At 32.8% G+C, this 27,390-nt stretch overlaps 1 protein-coding gene across 1 annotated transcript in view; it reads left to right on the top strand.

The window, feature by feature from the left end:
- Window positions 1-9,038: 9,038 nt before the first annotated feature.
- The window catches only part of LOC145269125 (leukocyte receptor cluster member 1 homolog), a 35,766-nt gene continuing 17,414 nt past the window's right edge, over window positions 9,039-27,390 (top strand). Inside the window, exons 1-3 of the mRNA XM_080124725.1 lie at window positions 9,039-9,697; window positions 18,814-18,913; window positions 22,686-22,841. Coding sequence (XP_079980851.1) covers window positions 9,675-9,697; window positions 18,814-18,913; window positions 22,686-22,841 — 279 coding nt within the window. The 5' untranslated portion in view covers window positions 9,039-9,674. The remainder of the gene's footprint in view (window positions 9,698-18,813; window positions 18,914-22,685; window positions 22,842-27,390) is intronic.

The raw sequence follows: 27,390 nt of genomic DNA, 5'->3' as shown, positions 1-27,390 counted from the left end.
AGAACTTCCCTACAAGCAGAAAATATGCAAGAAAAACTGACCGATTCTCAAAGAGAAGTTTACAATTCATTCATGGCAATGTTGGAAGCACAAGGTGAAATCAACAAAAACATGATGTTTCTTGATGCTCCAGGTGGTACGGGCAAGACTTTTGTAATCAATTTGATCCTTGCAAAGATTAGATCCATGAGAAAGATTGTGCTTGCAACAGCATTCAGTGGCATTGCTGCTACTCTACTACAAGGTGGCCGCACTCTTCACAGCACTTTTAAAGTACCCTTGGATACTCATCGAATGGATCAGCCAGTTTGCAAAATTACTGGTAACTCAGCCTTGGCAAATGTAATTAGAGACACCTCTGCAATCATTGTAGACGAAGCCCCAATGACGCACAAGAGTGCTTATGAAGCAATTGACCGAACACTGCAAGACATCACAGGAAACAAGAATCCCATGGGTGGCATTCCAACCTTATTTTGCGGTGATTTCCGTCAAATCCTCCCAGTGGTTAAAAATGGCACAAGGGCTAACATTGTCAATGCAAGTTTGAAACAATCCTATCTCTGGAGGCACGTTATAGTGAAGAGACTGACTACTAATATGAGAGCCTATATCTCTGATAACACAGCTGCAGCAGACTTCTCAAAATTGCTTCTCCAAATCGGTAATGGTCAGTTTCCTATCACTTCTTCACCTGACACAATTAAGATTCCAACTGCGCTTGGTAAATGTGTCGGTAATCAGAAGCAACTGAAAGACAAAGTGTACCCAGACCTGCAAAACAATGGAAAATCACCGGATTGGCTTGCTGAGAGGGCTATTATTTCGCCATTAAACAGCAATGTGAATCATTTGAACAATTCAATAATGGATGAATTTCCAGGAGACACAAAGCAATACAAGTCAGTTGATTCAGCTACTAATGAATATGAAGCTGTTCACTACCCTGTGGAGTTTTTAAACTCTTTGGAGATATCTGGAATGCCTCCACACATTTTAAATCTCAAAATTGGATCGCCAATCATGATTCTTCGATCCTTGGAACCGCCAAAAACAACAAACGGAACCAGATGTGTTATCACCAGATTGCACACCAATGTACTTGAGGCCACCATTTCCTGTGGTCCCTACAAAGGCGAAACCGTTCTACTGCCAAGGATCCCCTTAGTTCCATCGGACTCAGTACTTCCATTTAAATTCCGGAGACTCCAATTTCCTGTGAAGGTGTGTTTTGCAATGAGCATAAACAAAAGTCAAGGTCAGACATTTAACACCATTGGCGTAGACTTGACATCAGACTGCTTCAGTCACGGTATGTTCTACGTCTCCATCAGCCAGACAGGAAGTTCAGAAAAACTCTACATTCTGGCTCCAAATCAAAGCAGAAGAAATGTAGTTTACCCTGAGGCTCTTTAGTGAAAAGTTCGAGAAATGGATATGAGGAAAAACTGACATGATCTGATTGTGGTAAGTTTTTAGTATTGAATGTGCAAGATAAAATTTAAGCAAGAGTTGAAAATGACTTCAATGAAAAATTTACTATGTAACATCAAGTAACCTTCCTTTTTGATGAAAATGTTTTGTGAAGTTCCTGATTGAATTTCAGTCACTACAAGAGGTAGTTAAAATGTTAATCACCTTATGCAATCGTTGCTCTTACAACATCAACTTACTGGAAAGGTGCCCACAGATTTTGGTACCCGAGTGCGCAACAAAGCTCCGTGCGAAGCACGGGTATCTTTGCTAGTATATATATATATATATATATATACTCACACATGCATACATATACAATAAATACTCTGTTCCTGCTGATTACAATATGGTTGTCTTCAAGTCTAACGTAAATAATTTCTTGATGAGCCGTTCCATATAAGTTATCAAATTTAACAAATTTTCATTACTAATGATTATTATATTGTCCAATTTCTACTGTACACTCTTTAACCCTTATCCTTGAGTGGCCTCTTGGCCTTGATAATGAGTTGATACCTATGAAAAAAAAAAAAAGAAAAGAAAAAGTCCAATGTGAACAAGTTCTAATTGAATCGTCCCCCTAAGTAATCCAAGTTACAAAATTCCCACTGTTTACTATGCTAAAATCACAATGACTAATGTATACCTATTAACCCTTATCCTCGAGTGGCCTCTGGGCCTTGATAAGTGGTGACACCCTTGTAAAAAAAAACAAACAAAAAAAACAAAAAAAAAACAAAAGCTTATTTATTCAGTTGGGATTAAATTATCTATATATATAAATACAGGAATTTAAATTAGATTGAAGTAAACACTACATCTTTTTGATATATATATACATATATCTCAAAATGTTGGAGACGCCCCCTATGGGATTAATGGACTATCTTATGACGTCGCTTCCTGTAGTGACGTCACTTCCGGTATCGAGTATTTATTATATTGAAGTTCACCATTGCGTATATCAGGTAAACACTACATCCTTTTTGGTTGTTTTTGTTTTACGGCATATCAACCCTTTTCAGGTTATTTAATGCCAAATCCAGTGATTTTGAAGAAAAAGTTTTTAATAGAATATATATATATATATTTTTTTTTCAAATCGGTTTCTATTTAACCCATAGTTGGGACCCTAACAGGTACTACCACTCCGAATCAGAGTGGACCTGGGAGTAATGGCAATTAAGGGGTGGCTCCACACTCCCCGAAACCCGCAAGCTGGGACCTCACCATTGAACATAGTTTAAGGTCATATTCAGAACCCTTGTGTGTGGTATATATAAGTTAGCTTGCTTTGCATACATACACCAATATATAAATGATGGGACGATTCCAATATTTTTTCCGATTCTGATTCTTTATAAATCTCTAAATATTTAACAATAAAATTGCTATTTCTTCTCTGAATACCATAAAAACACATTGGGGTTTTGGGGTGATCAAAGCAAAATGGAAACTAAATAATAAGTGAAGTAATAACCCTGTTTACGAGGGGCGTGCAATAAGTAATGCCCCTGACCCACTTCCAGTTGTCTGATCTAGCTGAAATATTGTGTGTGCAATGATTTATATCTCTACTGGTTATATGGCAAATTACAGCTCTGGACTAATTGTGGTTTCTGTTTCACAGGTGTTTGAACTGAGTCAGGTGTGAAATGGAGCCTGTTGAATGTTGAGCTGTGATCTGGTTTTTGTATTTGAAAGGACACACACAAGGTATGATATGAAACGAAATTGGAAATTAAAAGACGTTTCAATTATACCAGTCATCATAGGAGCAACTGGGCTTATGAAAAACATGGCCAGAAGTTTGTGGAAACAGCTCCCAGACCTGCCCTCCCCTTCTGCCATTGATGAGGCATCTGTCCGTCAAGTTGAGGCTGCCATTTTGGAAGATCGGCGCATTACTATTCGCCAAATAGCACAAGATGTCAAGATTAGTACAGGGTCTGTGGAAACTATCATTCATGACCATTTGCATATGTATAAGGTGTCTGCCAGATGGATTCCCAGGTTTCTCACGCCATTCCGAAGCGAGAACGCGTTGAGTGCTCGAGGATGAATTTGGAGATGTGCCAAGAAGATGAGTCAAAGTTTTTCAAAAGACTGATTATACAGGATGAAACCTGGTTCCATCACTATGATCCAGAGACCAAAGCCCAGTCAATGCAGTGGAAGCACTTGGACTCACCACCTCCAAAGAAGGCAAGGGTGCAGCCCTCCGCTGGCAAGGTCATGCTCACAGTCTTCTGGGACCAGGACAGAGTAGTGATGACAGATTTCCTGGCAAAGGCTACCATAATTACAGGAGCTTATTATGCTTCACTTTTGAGGAAATTAAGGGAAGTTATCAAAATCAAGAGGCGGGGCAAGATCAGCAAAGGTACCCTCCTTCTGCAGGACAACGCTCCGGTCCATAACTCACATGTCGGCAGATCAGAAGCACGGGCATGTGGTTATGAAATCATCCCCCATCCTCCCTACTCTCCTGACTTTGAACCCTCTTACTTTCACCTCTTCCCAGCCATGAAGTTGTTTTTGAAAGGAAAGCGTTTCCCAGATGATGCAACATTGATTTCTGAAGTCACGTCGTGGTTGGTGGACCAACCTGGGGTGTTCTACAAAAACGGTCTCCAGAGCTGCATCAAACGATGGGAGAAATACATAACTCTGGGTGGTTCCTATGTAGAAAAGACTAATAACTGTGCCAAGTTTCGTTGTTCTACTGCTATGGGAAGTGGTTCAGGGACATTGCTTATTGCACGCCCCTTGTAAATATTAAAAAAACTAACAAAAACAAAAAAAAAAACTGTGAAAGAAGTTTTTCTCTGAAGACTGTGTATGTGCACATATTTTCTCAAACGTAAATATTTGTATATTGTGTATAAGTCGATCTTCTGTATAAATCAATTTGCATTTTAAAACCAAAATTGTCTCCTTTTAGGTATTCATTGTATATAAGTTCGGTGTAGATTCTAGACAAGTTAAATGGTCCGTCTCTTGGCTTTTTCTTGCACAGATAATTTCCTTTCTGGTGTTTGCTTTTGTAAGACTATTATAAATTGTTTCTCGGCATCCGTGAGCGAGAATATGTGTATTCCCTTCATATACAAACGAATGTCACCACCCACGAGATAAACTCTCTCTCACACACACAAACACACAAAATTTTAACGGCCTTTAAAACTTCTCAACAAACTTTGGTCTTGATTGAGATTGTCGGATTGACTTCCTCATCTTGGTTGTTATAGTCACAACGTTTCGGCCGTTTTGCCCTCAATCCTGAACGAAAGCAGTGAAAAAAGTAGCATTCAAAACAGAGAATCAGCAACTATGTCCCAGAGCCTAGTTGGAGTCCGAAAATGGTACCCCCGTAATAATAATAAAGGGTTGGGTTCGAAACTCCTAACAAACGGTTCCCCAGTTCGATACAAAACACCTGATGAAGGCCGGAGGGCAAAACGGCCGAAACGTTGTGACTATAACAACCAAGATGGGGAAGTCAGTCCGACAATCTCAATCAATGAAAATACCTCATCTCAAAAATACAGACAATTACTAGTGAGTAAGTATTTGTTACAAATTTTGGTCTTTCAAAGTAAATTTTACTTTTCTATAAATTTTTTTTATATATATTTTTCTCATTCACAAAATACCATTTATTAGCACGACTTCCAATTGCTAATTCAACAAGGTAAACTCTCTAGCACACACACACGCACATACATACACATACACACACACACACATACAGCATAACTTTGAAATGAATTTTGTCTCTTTCCTATTCAAGAGCTTCTCAACAAACTTTGGTCTTTTAAAGTATATTTTACATTTTTAGAAAATTGTATATAAATGAATATACCGTATATACTTGTGCATACACATACACGCACATACACACACATACATACACATACAGCATAACTTTGAAATGAATATACCGTATATACTTGTGCATACACATACACGCACATACACACACACACACATACATACACACACACACACATACAGCATAACTTTGAAATGAATATACCGTATATACTTGTGCATACACATACACGCACATACACACACACACATACACACACACACATACATACACACACACACATACAGCATAACTTTGAAATGAATATACCGTATATACTTGTGCATAAGTCATTGTGCATTTCCCCCACTCTTTATCCGTGCCTAAATCAAAACGTGGATTCCATGAACAAAGCTTCTTTCTTAGAACTGCACGCCTGTGGAACTCTGTTCCGTCTGCCTGCTTCCCACCTGACTACAACCTGGATGTCTTCAAGTCCAACGTTAACAAATTCCTAATGAACCGCCCCCTTAAGTAAACACTTCATTAAAAAAGCCAAGTACGTCCAAAGATGGAGTACTGTTGCCACATCTGGGCAGGAGCTGCTAAAAACAGCCTATCCTGCCTTGACAAAGTACAAAATAGACTTCGTGACTTAGTGGGGGAAGCTCTCTTCTCTTCCCTGCAACCTCTCTCCCACAGAAGAGACATTGCGAGCCTGCCTTTGCTTTATCGTTATTTCCATGGCAAGTGCTCGTCCGAGCTCCAATCTCTGGTCCCCCCTCGCCAATTCTTCATGAACATCCATCTAGCTAAAACCACTGTCAGTAATTTTCCCCACTCTTTATCTGTGCCTAAATAAAAATGTAGATTCCATGAACAAAGCTTTTTCGTTAGAAGTGCACGCCTGTGGAATTCTCTTCCGTTTGCCTGTTTCCCCACCTGACTACAACTTGGAAGTCTTCAAGTCCAACATAAACAAATTCCTGATTAATCGCCCCCTTAAGTAAGACGCTTTATCAAATCTCCAATACCAACTATTACTACGATATTATCCCATTGATTATTGTACACAAAATAACCCTTATCCCCGAGTGGCTTACGAGCCTTGATAAGTGGTGATCTCCATGTAAAAAAGCAAAACAAAAACAAGGCTTCAAGCATGTTAAAACGTCGAGGATGCCTCAACAAAGCCAATTCTTTCTGCTATGTGTATGCGGACTTCACAACTTCTCTTCTCAGAACCGCCTACTTTCACTGTAAAATTGGTTCCCAGGTCTGGGTGCTGCTAAGCTCAAACAGGGGATCTTCGTCAGACCTCAGATTCGAGAAGTGCTGATTTTGAGGAGCTTCTTAACTTAAAGGAAAGGAATTGAGAGCCTGGGAAGCATGGAAGTCGGTCCGCGGTGGATTCCTTGGTAGCACAAGTGTACCAGATTACCAAACTTGTGTTGAGAAGTTATTAAAGTCTTATGAGGATATGGAGTACCGAATGTCACTCAAGATTAATTTTCTCCGTTCCTACTTCAATTTCTTCCCGCCAAACCTTGGAGCAGTGAGTGATGAGCATGGAGAAAGATTCCACCAAGACATTACGAAGATGGAGAGCAACTATCAAGGCAAATGGAACCCCGGCATGGTGGGGGACTTCTGTTGGATACTCTTGAGTGACATTCCAGAGGCAAACTACACCAGATCTCCTAAGAAAACACACGTCTGTGGCATTTTTGAATTGTGTAATTGTGTCATCCGAGTATATTGATTCAACCAGTGTTCTTTATCCATCCTGATTTATCTGTTATAAGTTGCTGCAGCTCTTGAAATATTCACATATATCCTATGTTTATAATAAAAGCACGTGACGTCATTACAGAGCTAGCATTTCTCTTCTCCAAATTAAAGGGAGTTTCGTACAAATCCAAAAATATACGAAACTAAAATCATAATGGATACAAAATACAAAAAATCATATATAAGCACCAGATAAACAATAATAAATGTAAACAGGGGGGATGCACCATTATTGGTACAAAAAAAAATTCCAACAAAGCAGACAATTTAAAAGCCAGAAAACTAGAGGTGATAGAGCAAAACTATTTATAAATTTGAATTCAGCACATCCAAATTAACAAAAAACAACTATCCCTATTATCGTAGCCCTGACACACGTGCATCGAATCTACTCAAAACAAAATAATTGCGCGCTGTCTTAACAGTAAAACCCAGTTGCGCACACAAACATCGTTTCAGCTGTGCGTACATTCCTTTTCCCCACCCACGCAATTTTGGTGGTTCTTAAACGAAATTTCAGTTGTTTTGGCGGACGTCACTTAAAGCATCTTACATCATACGAATGTTATTCTTTTTATCTAATCGGATTACAGGGAAAACAAATTTTAAAAAAAAGTTTTTTTCTGAAGGCCCCTCCCCTGGAGCCGGTCGGACCAGTATAAAAAGGGCATTTTTTGCCCAAACGAGTAGTCGACCTTTGAACACCATGGTGTAAACATCAACATCGACCCGTCCGCGTTTGGACGTTAAACACACGCGCGCCCGTCGATGAATTCCTCCACGTGGATACGGACTTGCAACCCTAATGGACCTTTTATTTTTTTACCCTTTTCTATCTCTCCGCTAAGTAAGTGGTGGACCTTTTATATTTAATTCTTCGTAAAAAGACTGGTTAACTTTCATTTTCTACATCTTTTCAGTCAGTCACCTCAGTCGCAGGTAGAGACTTTCAATTAAGAAGAAACGTTCTTATCTTCTCTTTTCATGATTTTATAATCCTTTTAAAAATAAATTTTGTATTTAAGTTATCCATTCGTCCAGTCATTTATCTGTTATAAGTTGCTGCAACTCTTGAAATATTCACATATATTCTATGTTTATAATAAAAGCTGTCGGAATTTATCTTGCTTCCAGATAAATTCGACGCTAAAGTAACTAAGCTGAAAAAAAAAGCATGAAACAAAAGAGGGGGAGGGGGTAAAAATGAAATCTAAAGGTCTTGATTTAAAACGAAGAAGAAATTTTATTTACAATAAGTTGCAAATTTTTCCCTTTGTGGGCATTAAACTTAAACGCCAATGTAACATATGAAAAAAGTAACATGTAATGAAAAAATAACAACACTGCTGGTTCTTATAAAGAAGTTGTGAGTATCCACTAACGAATACAACAAGAATATACAAAATAGTAGTATCTCCCATTCACACTCGCATATGAAATTAATTTTAGGAGTGTACTCACAATTGAAAGCCTGTTAGGCACGTGCCTTTTTCTTTTTTTTTTTTTGTTTAAAGTTCTTTTAGAATTTTCCTTCCCTCCATGTTGCATGAAAACCGTAGACACACATGTATTACAGGAGCAAAACCTCGTCGCTTGTCCGGATAGGAAATTCCATAATACCTTGTCACATAAAAGGTATTTTCTTTAAATTCCACTCCTTGTAAAATAATCATAAAATAAATACGGGCAAAACCGCAGCCACGTACTTAATTTCCAGAAGTCTGTCTCGTCACAGCTGAGTATTAATTTCTTGCCGGGTTTACTTCTTTGAAGGAGGGCTCGTTAAAATTCCATTTTCAGCGCCGGGCAATGAACATGTTCACTCTCCACGACAGCAGAATTTCAAAAGGGACGAAATACGCGCTGAGCTCGTGACGTCATTACAGAGCTAGCATTTCTCTTTTCTCCAAATTAAAGGGAGTTTCGTACGAATCCAAAAATATACGAAACTAAAATCATAATGGATACAAAATACAAAAGATCATATATAAGCACCAGATAAACAATAATAAATGTAAACAGGGGGGATGCACCATTATTGGTACAAAAAATTCCAACAAAGCAGACAATTTAAAAGCCAGAAAACTAGAGGTGATAGAGCAAAACTATTTATAAATTTGAATTCAGCACATCCAAATTAACAAGAAACAACTATCCCTATTATCGTAGCCCAAGCGTCGTAGCACGAGCGTCGAATCTACTCAAAACAAAATAATTGCGCGCTGTCTTAACAGTAAAACCCAGTTGCTTGATTGTTTTAACTCCATTCTTCTTCTGATTCTTATTATTCAACTCCCTATAACTCCTGATTTATTTATTATTTTGAATTTGCGGGATTAACATCGACACCCCCGTTAGTCCTGCAACAAGTGGTGACCCCATTTTCTAGGGAGGGGGCCGCAACACCATTCTTGCCTCAGACCAAAAACTTATTTTTGTAAACCAGTGTTATACGCTAATTTTAAAATTGTAATCGACTGAACGAATTGTTATCAATGGGGACACTTATTCGTTTTTCACCGGTTTTGCGTCAATTGAGTGAAGCTTTTTGAACTTCAGACGAAGAAGAGTTCCACAACAAACGAAATCAACAATGAATATTCTACCACACAAAAGGTTTTTATTTTTGTTTTTAATATCCTCTGTTAATTCCTTTTATGTTTTTTTTGTTTTTTTTAACTTATTGCAAAAATAAAAAATGCTATAGTATACTCGTCTCTTATTTCCGATTTTTGGTAATTGTAGCCTGGTAGACCAACACAAAACCTACTTTATAAAAAACTGGGAGGGGGGGGTTGTACACATAGATTCGAAAAAGTTGTCAAAAAACAAATATATAACAAATAAATGTTATCAAAGGCAAGATAAGTTACTTTTCTACCAAACTGGATATATTTTTCGTGTTTTTATTCAATGTAACATGTTTATTCAGCTCGAAAAACATGCAGTGTTTACCGATGTATTGGAAAATTCAAAATGGCGGCCGACTCTCTCTCGGAGAGGGTAAGTTTGGGAAAAGGTATTATAAATAATAAACTAGACAAAATACTGTTAGAAATTCGCTCAATATATGTTACCGTGAAATAAATTGACATATATTCGGTTGTTTTTTAATAGTATTTCGTTTAGTTTATTATTTATAACATCTTTTTCCTAAACTTACCGTGTTAAAGAGACAGTCGGCCGCCATTTTGAATTTTCCAATACATCGGTAAACACTGCATGTTTTTCGAGCTGAATAAATATGTTACATTGAATAAAAACACAAAAATTATATCCAGTTTGGTAGAAAAGTAACTTATCTTGCCTTTGATAACATTTATTTGTTATATATTTGTTTTTTGACAACTTTTTCGAATAACCCAAACAAATATATAACAAATAAATGTTATCAAAGGCAAGATAAGTTACTCTTCTACCTATCTGGATAATTTTTTATTGTTTTTATTTAATGTAAAATGTTTATTCAGCTCGAAAAACATACAATGTTTACCGATGTATTGGAAAATTGCAAATGGCGGGGTACTCTCTGAACACGGTAAGCTAGGGAAAATGAGTTAAAACTAAAAAAAATATACAAAATAAGTTAAAAACCTACCGAATATATGTCATCCTATGTTGCGGTAACATATATTGAGCGAGTTTCTAACAGTATTTTGTTTAATTATTTAGTTTTAACTAATTTTTCCAAACTTATCGTGCTCAACAGAGAGTCCGGCTCCGGCGCCATTTTAAATTTTCACATACATCAGTAAACACTATGTTTTTCGAGCTGAATAAACATTTTACATTAAATAAAAACACTAAAAAAATATCCAGTTAGGTAGAAAAGTAACTTATCTTGCCTTTGATAACATTTTTCGGGGGGGGGGGGGTTGTATTACTTTGTTATATATTTGTTTTTTGACAACTTTTTCGAATCTGTGTGTAGATTCGAAAAAGTTGTCAAAAAACAAATATATAACAAATAAATGCTATCTCTGGCTAAATGGATGTTTTTTTGTTGTTTTGTTTCCCCCACCCCCCACCCACCTTTCTTTTGATCCTTCGCTCTTTACAGGTTCGGACCTGCTTGCCTGCCTCCTTTTTTTTTTTTTTCACCTAACCCTAACCCCACCCAAGCCATTTACTGCGTTTAATTTTTTTTTATGGGTTTGTAGATTCGAAAAAGTTGTCAAAAAACAAATATATAACAAATAAATGTTATCAAAGGCAAGATAAGTTACTTTTCTACCAAACTGGATATGATTTTTGTGTTTTTATTCAATGTAACATATTTATTCAGCTCGAAAAACATGCAGTGTTTACCGATGTATTAGACAATTCAAAATGGCGGCCGACTCTCTCTTAAACACGGTAAGTTCGAGAAAAGGTGTTATAAATAATAAACTAGACAAAATACTATTAAAAAAACACCGAATATATGTCAACCTATGTCACGGTAATATATATTGAGCGAATTTCTAACAGTATTTTGTCTAGTTTATTATTTATAACACCTTTTCCTGAACTTACCGTGTTAAAGAGAGAGTCGGCCGCCATTTTGAATTTTCCAATACATCGGTAAACACTGCATATTTTTCGAGCTGAATAAATATGTTACATTGAATAAAAACACAAAAAATATATCCAGTTTGGTAGAAAAGTAACTTATCTTGCCTTTGATAACATTTATTTGTTATATATTTGTTTTTTGACAACTTTTTCGAATCTATGTGTACAGTAATACAATCCCCGTATATATTATATAGAGTTAAAGTTCTATCGATGTTTATATATTATATTGCGACTTCAAAAATAAAAAAATATATCCATATGACTTGAGTGCATTAGCTTTTTTTTTTTTTTTACATGGAGATCACCACTTATCAAGGCCTGGAAGCCACTTGGGGATAAGGGTTATTGCGTGTACAGTAATCAATGGGAGAGTATCGTAGTAATCGTTAGTATTGGAGATTTGATAAAGTGTCTTACTTAAGGGGGCGATTCATCAGGAATTTGTTTATGTTGGACTTGAAGACATCCAAGTTGTAGTCAGGTGGGAAACTGGCAAACGAAAGAGAGTTCCACAGGCATGCACTTCTAAGAAAGAAGATTTGTTCATGGAATCTACGTTTTGATTTAGGCACAAATACAGAGTGGGGAAAATTACTGACAATGATTTCAGCTAGACGGGTGTTTATCGTGAAAGATTGGCGAGAGGGGACCAGAGATTGGAACTCAGACGAACACTTGCCATGGAAATAACGATAAAGCAAAGACAGGCTCGTAACATCTCTTCAGTGGAAGAGAGGCTACAGGGAAGAGAAAAGGGCATCCCCCACTAAACCATGAAGTCTATTTTGTACTTTGTCAAGGCAGAATAGGCTGTTTTTAGCAGCTCCTGCCCAGATGTGGCAACAGTACTCCATCCTTGGATGTACTTTTACACAGATAGAGAATTGTATCAGTAGTGAGATATCTTCTGGAGTGGTAGAAGGATGCCACCATTTTCCCAGCGACCTGGGCAACAGACTTGTACGTGTTCCATTTCAGATTAAGGGTAAAGGTCAAGCCCAGAAGCTTGTCAAAACATGGGGCTTCTCCTAGATGAGAGCCATCCATTTCAATTGATGCCAGATGGGGATCAGAGCGTTGATGATGTAAAGATAGGAGTTTGGTTTTAGATGCATTAAAGGTAACCAGCCACCTCTTCCCCCACTGTACCACGCGCATAAGATCAGAGGAGAGAGAATCAGAGAGAACTTTGTCATTTACTGCCTTTGATGTGTTGCCATAGATGGTTGTGTCATCAGCATAGATGTCAACGAATGATTTAAGTATGTGTTTGGGAGATCATTGATGTAGATCAGGAAGAGAGTTGGGCCCAGGATGGACCCTTGAGGGACTCCAGCATTAATACTGTGGGCCTCTGATTTCTGCCCATCAACCACTACTGTTATGAGCCTATCAGAGAGAAATGATTTAATGATTGAGAAAACATTTCCAGTTATACTGTAGCTGGAAATCTTGTGAAATAGGCGTTTATGCCATATTTTATCGAAGGCCTTTGATATGTCAAGAGCAATTGCCCTAGAAAGGAAGCCTTTGTTGAGAGATTCATTAATCCTATGAGATATAACCGTTAGCACATCTGCTGTAGATGTTGCAGAACGGAAACCGTATTGCATGTCACTAAGAAAGTTATTTCTGCTGAGGTGGTTCAATACTTCTTTATTTAATATGGATTCCAGCAGCTTACTCATGACACACAGGAGACTTATTGGTCTGTACTGAGAGGGAGTGACTTATCACCAGAATTCTTAAATACAAGGCATACTGATGAGGTTTTCCAGAATGTTGGGAAGCACTTCTCCTTAAGGCAACACTTAAACAGTTTTGTAAGTATGAGGGCAAGTTCTGCTTGAAGCTTTTTAAACACTATAATTGGAATACCGTCAGGGCCAGTTGCTTTACTGGAATCAATATTTTTGATTAGCTTGGCAACCTTGTGCACAGATATTTGTATGTTGCATAGCGTGCTGTCTGTTATAGGTGGAAATACAGGGAGTTGATGGCCTTCGTCGCACAGGGTAGAATTAGCTGCAAAGTTCTTGGCAAATAGTTTGGCCTTGTCTGATGCTGACGAGATAACCTCAGGTCCATTGATAATGGTTGGGATAGAACGCACGCTTCTGTTCAGGATCTTGTTTGCTATTTGCCAAAACTAGTGGTAACCAAGCCGCTGCTCAGCTACTTTGGATTTAACGGACTGAACGTATAGCTATCTTGCATTTTTTATTACTCTTTTACAGTGGTTGCCGGCAGTCCTGAAAGCAGCTTTAGTCTCAGTACAGCTTAAACCGAAACCAAAACTTATGAAGAGAAAAATATATGTATACATACAAATTGAGTGCCTTTAGCTATAATCGAAACTGAAACCAAAACTTATGAAGAATTCTTGGTAAAATTATTTATTATAAGAAATGAAAGTACATAACAATTAAACGATAGTCACTCGAATGTAAACGAGACACACAAAATAAATAACATGTTATCCTATTAATATATAGATCACAGTTTTTTTTTCTTTTTCTTTACTTAATGTAAAAAAAATATCCATTTTCAGTTTGGAGACAGGGACGAGTGTCGCAGGTAATGAAGACATTTTTTTGTTAGCCAAATTAATCTGGAGCAAGAAACTAGATCAAATATTCGGAACATTTTTAGTCCATCAACTTAGTTGAATTTAGACCTTAGAATTCACCCTTGTCTGTTCATTCGTTTATTCAAAAAATTCTCAATAACTACACGTTACATTTTTCTGAAATTTTGCATTAAGTTACAACTGCTCAAGAAAAGAAATGTAACATTCTTGGATTTTTGATAAAAATTCTGATTGCATTCCCAGGAGGTCAGAAATTGCACTTTTCGGAACGTAGAATCTTTTCCGACCATTACCCAAAAGCAAGATGATATGGATATACACCTGGAAACGTAATATTTGACCCTGGGAAAATTCTGGGGCTTGAGCCCCAGTGAGTTTTAGGGGTGAAAAACACCTTTTGGGGCTAATTTTTATTTTTCTCCTAAAATTCATACTTGTGTGTAGATAGGGGTTTTAAATAGTACCGAATTTAAAAAAATGTGGGTATCATTTGTGATGAAACGGTGTCATTTGACTGTTTTGGTCTAATGTTTTACATCAGGCCAGGGGTTTAAATGGGCAAAATAGGTAACAGTTCTACCACTGATTTTGGTTAACAGTACAAGGGAAGTAACTCTTGTAGACTCAATTTTACAAATATTGATTATATATTTGTAGATTGAACTTTAATACATTTATGCGGAGCGGAAAACCATCCTATTTTTTAATGATTCCCTCGAGCAAGCAGTTTATGAAAGAAAGGTCACCGTCTCCAGGGGTGCGTATTTGTGATAGGAGTGTTATGTTTTTTTGCTGTTGTTTTTTTGTTTTTTGATTAAGGTTGGTGGCTAATCGACATAAAAAAAAATTACAGCTTTCCTTTGTTCTTTTTGGAAACAAACTCACTAGGGGACGCTCGCTTATGGAATGGCATCACGTGACACCGATGACGTCAGCGAACGCCAGCCACTCATATTAGACAAACAGAAGCTCCTTGTTAACCCTATAATAAAGACCAATCTCTCTCTAAAACACTCCTCTCACTATCTCTCCCTCTCTCTCTCTCTCTCTCTCTCTCTATATATATATATATATATATATATATATATATATATATATATATATATATATATATAAGATATGCATATGGTTTAAATGGGCAAAATAGGTAACAGTTCTAGGATTGATTTTTTACAAGGGAAGTAACTCTTGTAGACTGAATTTTACAAATATTGATTTTGAACTTTAATACATGTGATTGGTTGTATGTTTGTCTACTAGGAATTTTTAAAATCTTCTCTCTGATGAGCTCAACAACTTGCCTTTAAACAAATTTATTTGATTGTGTTTCGTACTCATTTTTCCCAAGCATTTTCTCTTTTTTAGTTTTTGGTTTTTAAAAATCTTTTTTGAGTTTATTTAATTGTTCTTATTTTTTTAATTTAATTTTTTTGAGTTTATTTAATTGTTCTTATTTTTTTAATTTAATTTTTTTGAGTTTATTTAATTGTTCTTATTTTTTTTAATTTAATTTTTTGGGGGTTTATTTAATTTTTCTTATTTTTTTAAATTTAATTTTTTTGAGTTTATTTAATTGTTCTTATTTTTTTTAATTTAATATTTTTGAGTTTATTTAATTGTTCTTATTTTTTTTAATTTAATATTTTTGGGGTTTATTTAATTGTTCTTATTTTTTAATTTAATTTTTTTGAGTTTATTTAATTGTTCTTATTTTTTTTAATTTAATTTTTTGGGGGTTTATTTAATTTTTCTTATTTTTTTAAATTTAATTTTTTTGAGTTTATTTAATTGTTCTTATTTTTTTTAATTTAACTTTTTTGGGTTTATTTAATTTTTCTTATTTTTTTAAATTTAATTTTTTGAGGTTTATTTAATTGTTCTTATTTTTTAATTTAATTTTTTGGGGTTTATTTAATTGTTCTTATTTTTTTAATTTAATTTTTTTGAGTTTATTTAATTGTTCTTATTTTTTAATTTAATTTTTGGGGGTTTATTAAAATTGTTCTTATTTTTTAATTTAATTTTTTGGGGTTTATTTAATTGTTCTTATTTTTTAATTTAATTTTTTTGGGTTTATTTAATTGTTCTTATTTTTTAATTTAATTTGTTTGGGGTTTATTTAATTGTTCTTATTTTTTAATTTAATTTTTTTGGGTTTATTTAATTGTTCTTATTTTTTTTAATTTAATTTTTTGGGGTTTATTTAATTGTTCTTATTTTTTAATTTAATTTTTTTGAGTTTATTTAATTGTTCTTATTTTTTTAATTTAATTTTTTTGAGTTTATTTAATTGTTCTTATTTTTTTTAAATTTAATTTTCTTGAGTTTATTTAATTGTTCTTATTTTTTAATTTAATTTTTTTGGGTTTATTTAATTGTTCTTATTTTTTTTAATTTAATTTTTTTGAGTTTATTTAATTGTTCTTATTTTTTAATTTAATTTTTTGGGGTTTATTAAAATTGTTCTTATTTTTTTAATTTAATTTTTTTGGGTTTATTTAATTGTTCTTATTTTTTTTAATTTAATTTTTTGGGGTTTATTTAATTGTTCTTATTTTTAAATTTAATTTTTTTGAGTTTATTTAATTGTTCTTATTTTTTTAATTTAATTTTTTTGAGTTTATTTAATTGTTCTTATTTTTTTTAAATTTAATTTTCTTGAGTTTATTTAATTGTTCTTATTTTTTAATTTAATTTTTTTGGGTTTATTTAATTGTTCTTATTTTTTTAATTTAATTTTTTTGAGTTTATTTAATTGTTCTTATTTTTTAATTTAATTTTTTGGGGTTTATTAAAATTGTTCTTATTTTTTTAATTTAATTTTTTGGGGTTTATTTAATTGTTCTTATTTTTTAATTTAATTTTTGGGGGTTTATTTAATTGTTCTTATTTTTTAATTTAATTTGTTTGGGGTTTATTTAATTGTTCTTATTTTTTAATTTAATTTGTTTGGGGTTTATTTAATTGTTCTTATTTTTTTAATTTAATTTTTTTGGGTTTATTTAATTGTTCTTATTTTTTTAATTTAATTTTTTGGGGTTTATTTTATTGTTCTTATTTTTTAATTTAATTTTTTGGGGTTTATTGAATTGTTCTTATTTTTTAATTTAATGTTTTTGGGTTTATTTAATTGTTCTTATTTTTTTAATTTAATTTTTTGGGGTTTATTTTATTGTTCTTATTTTTTAATTTAATTTTTTTGGGACTTATTTAATTTTTCTTATTTTTTTAAATTTAATTTTTTTGAGTTTATTTAATTGTTCTTATTTTTTTTAATTTAATTTTTTGGGGTTTATTTAATTTTTCTTATTTTTTTAAATTTAATTTTTTTAAATTTATTTAATTGTTCTTATTTTTTTTAATTTAACTTTTTTGGGTTTATTTAATTTTTCTTATTTTTTAATTTAATTTTTTGGGGTTTATTTAATTGTTCTTATTTTTTAATTTAATTTGTTTGGGGTTTATTTAATTGTTCTTATTTTTTAATTTAATTTGTTTGGGGTTTATTTAATTGTTCTTATTTTTTAATTTAATTTGTTTGGGGTTTATTTAATTGTTCATATTTTTTAATTTAATTTTTTTGGGTTTATTTAATTGTTCTTATTTTTTAATTTAATTTGTTTGGGGTTTATTTAATTGTTCTTATTTTTTAATTTAATTTTTTTGGGTTTATTTAATTGTTCTTATTTTTTAATTTAATTTGTTTGGGGTTTATTTAATTGTTCTTATTTTTTAATTTAATTTGTTTGGGGTTTATTTAATTGTTCTTATTTTTTAATTTAATTTTTTTGGGTTTATTTAATTGTTCTTATTTTTTAATTTAATTTTTTGGGGTTTATTTAATTGTTCTTATTTTTTAATTTAATTTGTTTGGGGTTTATTTAATTGTTCTTATTTTTTAATTTAATTTGTTTGGGGTTTATTTAATTGTTCTTATTTTTTAATTTAATTTTTTTGGGTTTATTTAATTGTTCTTATTTTTTAATTTAATTTTTTGGGGTTTATTTAATTGTTCTTATTTTTTAATTTAATTTTTTGGGGTTTATTTAATTGTTCTTATTTTTTAATTTAATTTTTTTGGGTTTATTTAATTGTTCTTATTTTTTAATTTAATTTTTTGGGGTTTATTTAATTGTTCTTATTTTTTAATTTAATTTTTTGGGGTTTATTTAATTGTTCTTATTTTTTAATTTAATTTATTTGGGGTTTATTTAATTGTTCTTATTTTTTAATTTAATTTTTTGGGGTTTATTTAATTGTTCTTATTTTTTAATTTAATTTGTTTGGGGTTTATTTAATTGTTCTTATTTTTTAATTTAATTTGTTTGGGGTTTATTTAATTGTTCTTATTTTTTAATTTAATTTGTTTGGGGTTTATTTAATTGTTCTTATTTTTTAATTTAATTTTTTGGGGTTTATTTAATTGTTCTTATTTTTTAATTTAATTTGTTTGGGGTTTATTTAATGTTTCTTATTTGTTTTAATTTGATTTTTTCAGTTTATTAAATTGTTCTTTTTTTTTCTTTAATTTTTTTGAGTTTATTAAATTTTTTATTAGTGTTTTATTTATTTATTTCTTTTACAGTTGGCATGTTCGTACCAAGAAAAACATCGAAAGAGTTCGAAGAGATGAAGCACGAGCTGCCGAAGAAGAGGAAGAAAAGCAGAGGCGAATTGCACTTGCAGTAAACAATATCTTTCATTAGACTTTATAGCACATTGAAAACGAGCAAAATTTATTGGCCATTGACTTAGAATGAGTGCTTTATGCCAAATTGATGTTTGAATATGGTTAATTTGCTCAAGATATTAGGAGGTATATTTGGTAAAAAAAAAAAGGGGGGGAAGTGCTCAATACATTAGTAGAGCTAAATATACTTTTATTATTTAAACCTCAGGGTTTTTTTTTTTGTTTGTTTGTTTTTGTTTTTTGCTTAAATCATTACAAATTGTTTCGATGGACAGGGCAATAATATTAACTTGCCGATCTCTTCATATAATTAAAGGCAAAATAAAAGATTTTTAAAAATTACAAATGGGCATCAAAAACCAAGATTTGAACTGCTGGGTATAGATGGGGAGGGGAAGAGTGAGAGGTGGAAAAAAAAAAGGAAAGGAAAGAGAGGAAGGGGGTGGGGGAGAAATATAGATTATATGTAGTTATCAAAATAGCTTTATAAATAAAGTCGGGTTTGTATTACTGTACACATAGATTCGAAAAAGTTGTCAAAGGCAAGATAAGTTACTTTTCTACCAAACTGGATATATTTTTTGTGTTTTTATTCAGTGTAACATGTTTATTCAGCTCGAAAAACATGCAGTGTTTACCGATGCATTGGAAAATTCAATGTTATAAATAATAAACTAGATAAAATACTGTTAGAAATTCGCTCAATATATGTTACCGGCAGGTTAATATTATTTTTAAAAAAGGAAAGAACAAAAAAAAAAATTCAGATTTTCCGGCATACTATTTGTTTTTTCTTAATTCATTACAAATTGTTTCAATGGACAGGGCAATAATATTAACTTGCCGATCTCTTCATATAATTCAAGGCAAAATAAAAGATTTAAAAAAATTACAAATGGGCATTAAAATCCAAGATTTGAACTGCTGGATGGGGAGGGGAAGAGTGAGAGGGGGAGAAAAAAAGGAAAGGAAAGCGAGAAAGAGGGGTGGGGGAAAAATATAGGTTACATGTAGTTATCAAAATAGCTTTTAAAAAAAAAAAGTCATTTAACATAGAATTCGGTTCATAAAATTATCCATCCTATCATTAATTCTACGGTGCTTTCTAATGTAGAAATATTGGATCTATTACTCGTACATCCGTTATCAGTGTGCTATCTAAACAAGATCTAGACCAGTTTCAAGCGACAGGACAATCTCTTCATATAATTCAATCCAAAATAAAAGATTTTTTAAAATTACAAAAACCAAGATTTGAAGTGCTGGAAAGACAAGGGGAGGGGTGAGAGGGTGAAAAAAAAGAGGAAGAGGGGGTGGGGGAGAAATATAGATTTATATGTAGTTATCCAAATAGCTTTTGCTCATTAGCTTTGCTTCATTCTTTTAATTTGATAGATAATAAATAGTGCCACACTTGCGTCTGAATGGCAAACGACTTGTCTGAGGGGATAAAAGCTAAAAAAAAAAAATAATAAATAAATAAATAGTATGCCGGAAAATCTTAATTTCTTTTTTTTTTTCTTTCCTTTTTTTAAAATAATATTAACCTGCCGATTTCTTCATATAATTCAAGCCAAAGTAAAAGATTCTTAAAAGTTACAAATGAGCATCAAAAACCAAGATTTGAAGTGCTGGATATAGAGGGGGAGGGGGAGGAATGAGAGGGGGAAAAAAGGAAAGGAAAGAGAGGAAGAGGGGTTAGGAAGAAATATAGATTATATGTACCTATTTACACTGCCTCCCCACGGGTTAAACACCAGGGTCGTTTTTTAATGTGGAGAAAAGGAACAAAAAATTGTCTCAGTCGTGAAGGACTAGCAGTATCAGAATTTTTGTAGGAATTTTTGACACCCCTAACACGAAACTGCGAATACAATATAAAAATCTCGTAATTTCTCTGTTAAAAGTGGGTTATTTATTTTCTTTATGGATTATACTTCCAAAATAAACTATTACAGTTGTTTTAAAAGTAATAGAAATTTTTTTTTTTTTTTTTAAAACAGTAATGAATTTTACGAACTCAATATTTTTCAATTTTTAAACTCAATATTTTTAAATTTTTAAATTTTAAAAATCTATCAAAATTTTTCTATTGATTCTATTTTTACGATATTTTCAGGGTCAATGTGAAATTTTATGTTCTTTCCAATAAACCGAATATAATATTTTAGACAAACGTTTTTTTTTAAATTCACGCCCCCCCAAGTGTCACCCATTTTCAACTTTCTCTTAAAAAGTAAATAATTAATTTATGTCGTGGAGTTTTATATATCACAAATTGAAGAGAAAAGGTCAATAAATAATATATTCAAATTTAAAACAAAAAAAAAAATCGCTTTTTTAGAAATTTACCAGTAAAGTCCGAAGTTTAAAACCTTATTTTATAAGAACACATTGTTTCTTTTTGTCTTTTTTTTTTTTTAATGAAACCTTGGTCCTTGGTCCTTTAATTGAAAAAAAAAGTTAGGGCTTGAATTACATTTTTCGAGGAGTTATAAGCTTAGAAAGATAGGGGGTTGAATAATTCACGCCTCTCATTTTGAAATGTCTATTAAAAAGTAAATAATTAATTTATGTCGTGGAGTTTTATATATCACAAATTGAAGAGAAAAGGTCAATAAATAATATATTCAAATTTAAAACAAAAAAAAAATCGCTTTTTTAGAAATTTACCTGTAAAGTCCGAAGATTAAAACCTTTTTAAAAAAAAAAAAACACATTGTTTTGTTTTTGTTTTTTTTTTAATAAAACCTTGGTCCTTGCTCCTTTAATTGAAAAAAAAAATTAGGGCTTGAATTACATTTTTCGAGGAGTTATAAGCTTGGAAAGATGGGGTGGAATTATTCACTATTTTCACGAAATTTCTGACACTGCTAGTGAAGGACTTCTCCTCCACTAACAGAGAACAAGAAATTGAAGTGTAGCATCTGAAGAATAGATACTACACTTTGATCTTGACCCAAAGACCAAGTCGTATATGGATATGAAGGGGGAGGAGTGAGAGAGGAAAAAAAGGAAAGGAAGACGGGGTGGGGGTAGGGAGAAATATAGATTATATGTAGTCATCAAAATAGCTTTTGCTCATTAGCTTTGCGTTTTAGTGAAACTGGTTCTCCAAAACTTCATTCTTTTTAATTTAAGTAGAAATAGTGCCACACTTGCGTCCGAATGGCCATCGACTTGTGAGAAGCAAAGAAAGCTAAAAAAAAAAACAACAACAAAAAAACAAACAAATAATATGCCGGAAAATCTGAATTTCTTTTTTTTTTTCTTCTTTCCTTTTTTAAAAATAGGAGCAAGAAGCTAGAACTGAATTACTACGTCAGAAAGCAAAGTGCCAGCGTGCGATTGAAGGCTCGGATATATAAACATGCAGTGTTTACCGATGCATTGGAAAATTCAAAATGGCGCCCGACTCTCTCTCGGAGAGGGTAAGCTTGGGAAAAGGTATTATAAATAATAAACTAGACAAAATACTGTTAGAAATTCGCTCAATATATGTTACCGTGACATAAGTTGACATATATTCGGTTGTTTTTTAATAGTATTTTATCTAGTTTATTATTTATAACATCTTTTCCCAAACTTACTGTGTTAAAGAGACAGTCGGGCGGCGGGCGCCATTTTGAATTTTCCAATACATCAGTAAACACTGGATGTTTTTCGAGCTGAATAAACATGTTACATTGAATAAAAAAAACAAAACAAATAGTATGCCGGAAAATCTGAATTTCTTTTTTTTTTTTTCTTTCCTTTTTTAAAAATAGGAGCAAGAAGCAAGAACTGAATTACTACGTAAGAAAGCAAAGTGCCAGCGTCCGATTGAAGTCTCGGATATTGGACACATAGACGACGGTCGTGTTTCACCAGAGGCTGACCCGTCTGAGCACATTAATTTCTTTTCAGAAATAGAAAAAGAAGAGGTGAGTTGAGATATGATTAATTTCATCTTTATTGTAAGACTTCTTAGGAACATTTCATTTTCTTTTCATTTTTGTTTGTTTATTGCTTTTTTTTTTACAAGGGAATCACCACTTATCAAATACCTGAAGGCCACTCGGGGATAACGGTTAATGAATGTAAATTGGTAACGTAGTAATTGTTAATGGTGTAGATTGGGTACTTGTTTACATTGAACTTGAAGGCTACCATTTTTTTTATTAAAAAGGGAAGACGGAGTTGTTTTGTTAGGACGGAGCGAAAACATTCAATGGAGGTTAAAAAAAAAAAATTAAATAAATAAGGGGGTAGAGTCAGCTGACTGGGTTTCACTTTCACCTTTCAAAGCTGAATTACATTTTTTTTTTTTGTATAAGGAAATGAATTCAAAAATTAAATCGGAAAGAAAAAAAAAATCTATCGTTATTTTCCTCCATTGAATGTTTTCCCTCCATCCTTCTTTTTACTATGGATACAAGAAAATTAATAGCTATATATATATACACTTGTGCCCGATATTATTCATACCCCCCCTTAAAAATTGAGTTTATTAGGTGTAACTTTGTAAGAATTTATTGTTTACGTCCATATTGATACATATTCTTAATAAACCTCTTCTGATCATTTTCGTCATTTTAAAATCTCGGGATACTTGTAATAAAAGAAATATACAGCTATTTATAAAATCTGCAATGTTCAAAAATAATCATACCCCCTTATTTTTTCAGTATTAATCGAGTTTCTAACTGTTTGTTTCCTGTTTGATTCTTATTTTGAATGCTTTTATACAACCTTTGATTACTTTCATTTCGTTTTTTGCATTTTTCAGAAATTAAAATGATATCAACTGAAAACCAATAAAAGAATAAAAAATTATTAGAATGGGGAAGAAAAAAGAGCTTAGTAATGATCTTAGGACTAAAATCGTGAATTCACATAAGGATGGTTTAGGTTACAAGTCAATTTCCAAGAAATTTGAGGTCCCTACAGCAACAGTACAGAGCATCATCAAAAAATTCCAGAGCCACCACACAAAAAACAACTTCATTGGTAGAGGAAGGAAAAGGAAACTGTCTGCTAGAGCAACCAGGAATATTGTAAGAAGTGTTAATGCAAATCCAACCACCACTACTAAGGACATTTTAGAAAATCTGGAGTCTTCTGGCATAAAAATATCAAGGCAAACATTGCAAAGGACTCTGCATGAAAATGGACTGAAAGGAAGAAGACCAAGAAGGACTCCATTGCACACCGGAAAACACCTTGCAGCACGTCTAAAGTTTGCTAGGACCCATGTGAATTCTCCAGAGTCCGTTTTCTCAAGTATTTTGTGGACTGACGAAACAAAAATTGAATTGTTTGGCCATATGGATGCTTCTTACGTTTGGAGGAAGAAAGGAGAAGCTTACAACCCAAAGAACACCATACCCACGGTGAAACATGGTGGTGGTAGCCTAATATTTTGGAGCTCCTTTTCGGCTAGTGGTCCAGGTAGTTTGGTCAAGATAGATGGAACCATGAAGAAGGAGCAATATTTGGAGATACTCCAGAAAAACATTAGACAGGATGCGGAGAAGCTCCATTTAGGACCAAACTGGGTCCTTCAACAGGATAATGATCCAAAACATACTGCCAAAATAGTCAAGAAATGGTTTGAGGATAATCAAATTAATGTTTTGGAATGGCCTAGCCAGAGTCCCGACCTGAACCCTATCGAAAACCTCTGGCACATATTGAAAACTGAGGTTAAAAAGCGGAACCCTAGAAATTTGAGGGATTTGGAGAACTACTGCATTGAAGAATGATCAAAAATCAGTGTTTATACTTGTAAAAACCTTGTTGATAAATATCCAAAACGGTTACAAGCAGTTATTATGAATAAAGGGCATGCTATTGACTATTAGTAAGAGAGGTATGAATAATTTTGAACTAGTGCCATTATTATTTTTCTTTGTATAATGTTTAAAACTGGCATAATTTATTTATTTGTTGAGTTTAAATTAAATGCTTATGTTTGATTTATTGTTTGAAATCCCTTTAATATTGTCTACCTTCTGGTTTGAGCAATATTTTTATAGAAATCTCAAAGATCCGAGGGGTATGAATAATATCGGGCACAAGTGTATATATATATATATATATATATATATATATATATATATATATATACTAGCAAAAGTACCCGTTGTTGACTGGGTTCAAAAACAGCCTACAGAAAATTGACTCTGATGTATGATAGGTTATGAAAAAGAAGGGTTGTAAAGAGATAGCTTCGAATTTGGGGGTATCAAAACCAAAGCAAAATATGATGAAAGTAAAAAGAAAATAGATAAACCCCATAATTTATTATACCATACCTGTTCACACTGAAACACTTTTCACAATATTCTGTGGATCTATATTAAAAAACCTTGCTAAACTTGTGACAAATTTCCATTCTATGGAGGTCAGGTGCGAACGAACACCCCATAATTTTATTATACCATATTTCTTCAAACTGAAACATAATTATCAAAGTATACTTACGCAGATAGATATGAAAAGTCTTTGTTAAAGTTTGTGCCTATTTCCATTCTATGGAGGCCAGGCACGAACGCAGACCCCACAATTTTATTATACCATCCCTATATTAAGTTCAAACATACTTATCAAAGTATTCTTATATACATCTATATCAAAAGCACTTGTAACTGTTTTTTTTTTTTTAATTTTTAAATTTTTTATTTCCATACTTTGTGGACCAGGCGCGTATGCAGACCCCACAATTTTTATGAACCACCGTTCTGCCAGATCAAACATACCGATTCCTGTGTCTCAATACATCTTCTATCATTATATGTAATCAGTTTTTTAAAATAGTCAACCATATAGGAGCCTATTCGTGATCATACACACACACACACACACACACACACACACACACAGACGTTCAGCTTTATATATATATATATATATATATATATATATATATGTATATATATATATATATATATTTTGTAATGGGACAATTCTAATATTTTTCCTGCTTCCGATGCAATTATGATTCCTGATTCTGATTCTAAATATTTAACTATAAAGTTATTTTTCCTGTGTTAATTGTGCATATATTTTTTGGATGGTCAGATGCTCAACAGAGTTGTGTGTGTGTATGTATGTATGTATGTATATATATATTTATTTACCAGTGGTGAAAAAACCGGACTAGAGTGCTCAATGTATAGCCAGAGCAGTATATAGGAAATTTATTACTGTGAGTCCAGAATGAATTTACATATTGTTTCAGCTAGAGGAAGACCCTCAAAGAGAGGAAATATCCAACTGGCATCGTCAGAATTCATGACGATGCTAGTTGGATATTTCCTCTCTTTGAGGGTCTTCCTCTAGCTGAAACAATATGTAAACTCATTCTGGACTCACAGTAATAAATTTCCTATATATATATATATATATATATATATATATAGCCTTTGAGACTTTACAGGACCAGTCGCCACAGTCATTGAAAATTTCTTGGGGAGACTAAAAGTTGTAAATCACTCGCCCGTCAGTTGATAAAATTTCTTTAAATAAAGAAACAGGAAAAAACTCATTTATTTTACGACCCTCAAATATGCGGTGACTTAGAATGACCTATGTCTCATCATTTTTGAATTCTTTCATCTCTAGCTGTGAGACTGTTGGAATATCCTATTGAAAACAGAGTGGTCACGCTAAAGGTCAACAAGAGGTCAAATTGACACATTCGGCGTGTAGTCAAAGTGTTGCCTTCATTTAGCTCTCTGATTTTGAAATTCATTTGGAAAAAAATTCTTCGACGCTACAACTACATACACTTCATGCTTACAAAAGTAAAGACAAACATTTGAAAGAGGAAAAAAAAACGCATCGTTCCGTCAAGCATCAGAAGAAATGATTCTTATTTCTATGGAACAATAATATGAATGATGCTATATAAAGAAACTGGTGTTGTATTTTAACGTTTTGTTGAATATTTACTGAAATGTTTGTAGTAATAAAGTAGTTGATTTACAAGAGTTAAACAAATATTTTCTTGTTAGATTATGCACATGGTAATTTCTTGAATTGTTGTAAAATTATTGACGGAAACAAAACATAAAGTTGGACGAGTAAAAATAGTTGGGGGCGAGTAAATTTTCCCTCACACTCGACCAGCGGTTGAGTGATTTTTTTTTTTCAAATCTCCAAGGCTGTGTGTATATATATATATATATATATATATATATATATATTAGTGATGGTAGTAGTTTTTTTTTTTTTTTTTTTTACAGCGAAAAAACAATTTATTATGATACCGAGCAAAAGGTTTGATTTTTAGGAAGAAAAGCTAGTATTAAAGATGGGGAGGGAGTGTCGGCGCTTTAACTGGAGTTATCTCCCCATGGCGTGTTCAATAAATTTCATAATGGCTGACTTCAACGCGCTCTCATAAAAACATGTTTTTCCGCTGTAAAAAAAAACTACTCAATCAAATTAAATGAAATTTTTTTTCGGAGATCTTCAGTCCAAAACGGA

The sequence above is a fragment of the Euprymna scolopes genome, chromosome 45 (genome assembly GCF_053919585.1).
Source record: "Euprymna scolopes isolate OS-2025 chromosome 45, ASM5391958v1, whole genome shotgun sequence".
NCBI classification, from domain to species: Eukaryota; Metazoa; Mollusca; class Cephalopoda; order Sepiida; family Sepiolidae; genus Euprymna; species Euprymna scolopes.
The sequence above is the reverse complement of the archived record's forward strand: the minus strand, read 5'-3'. Positions and strand labels throughout refer to the sequence as shown.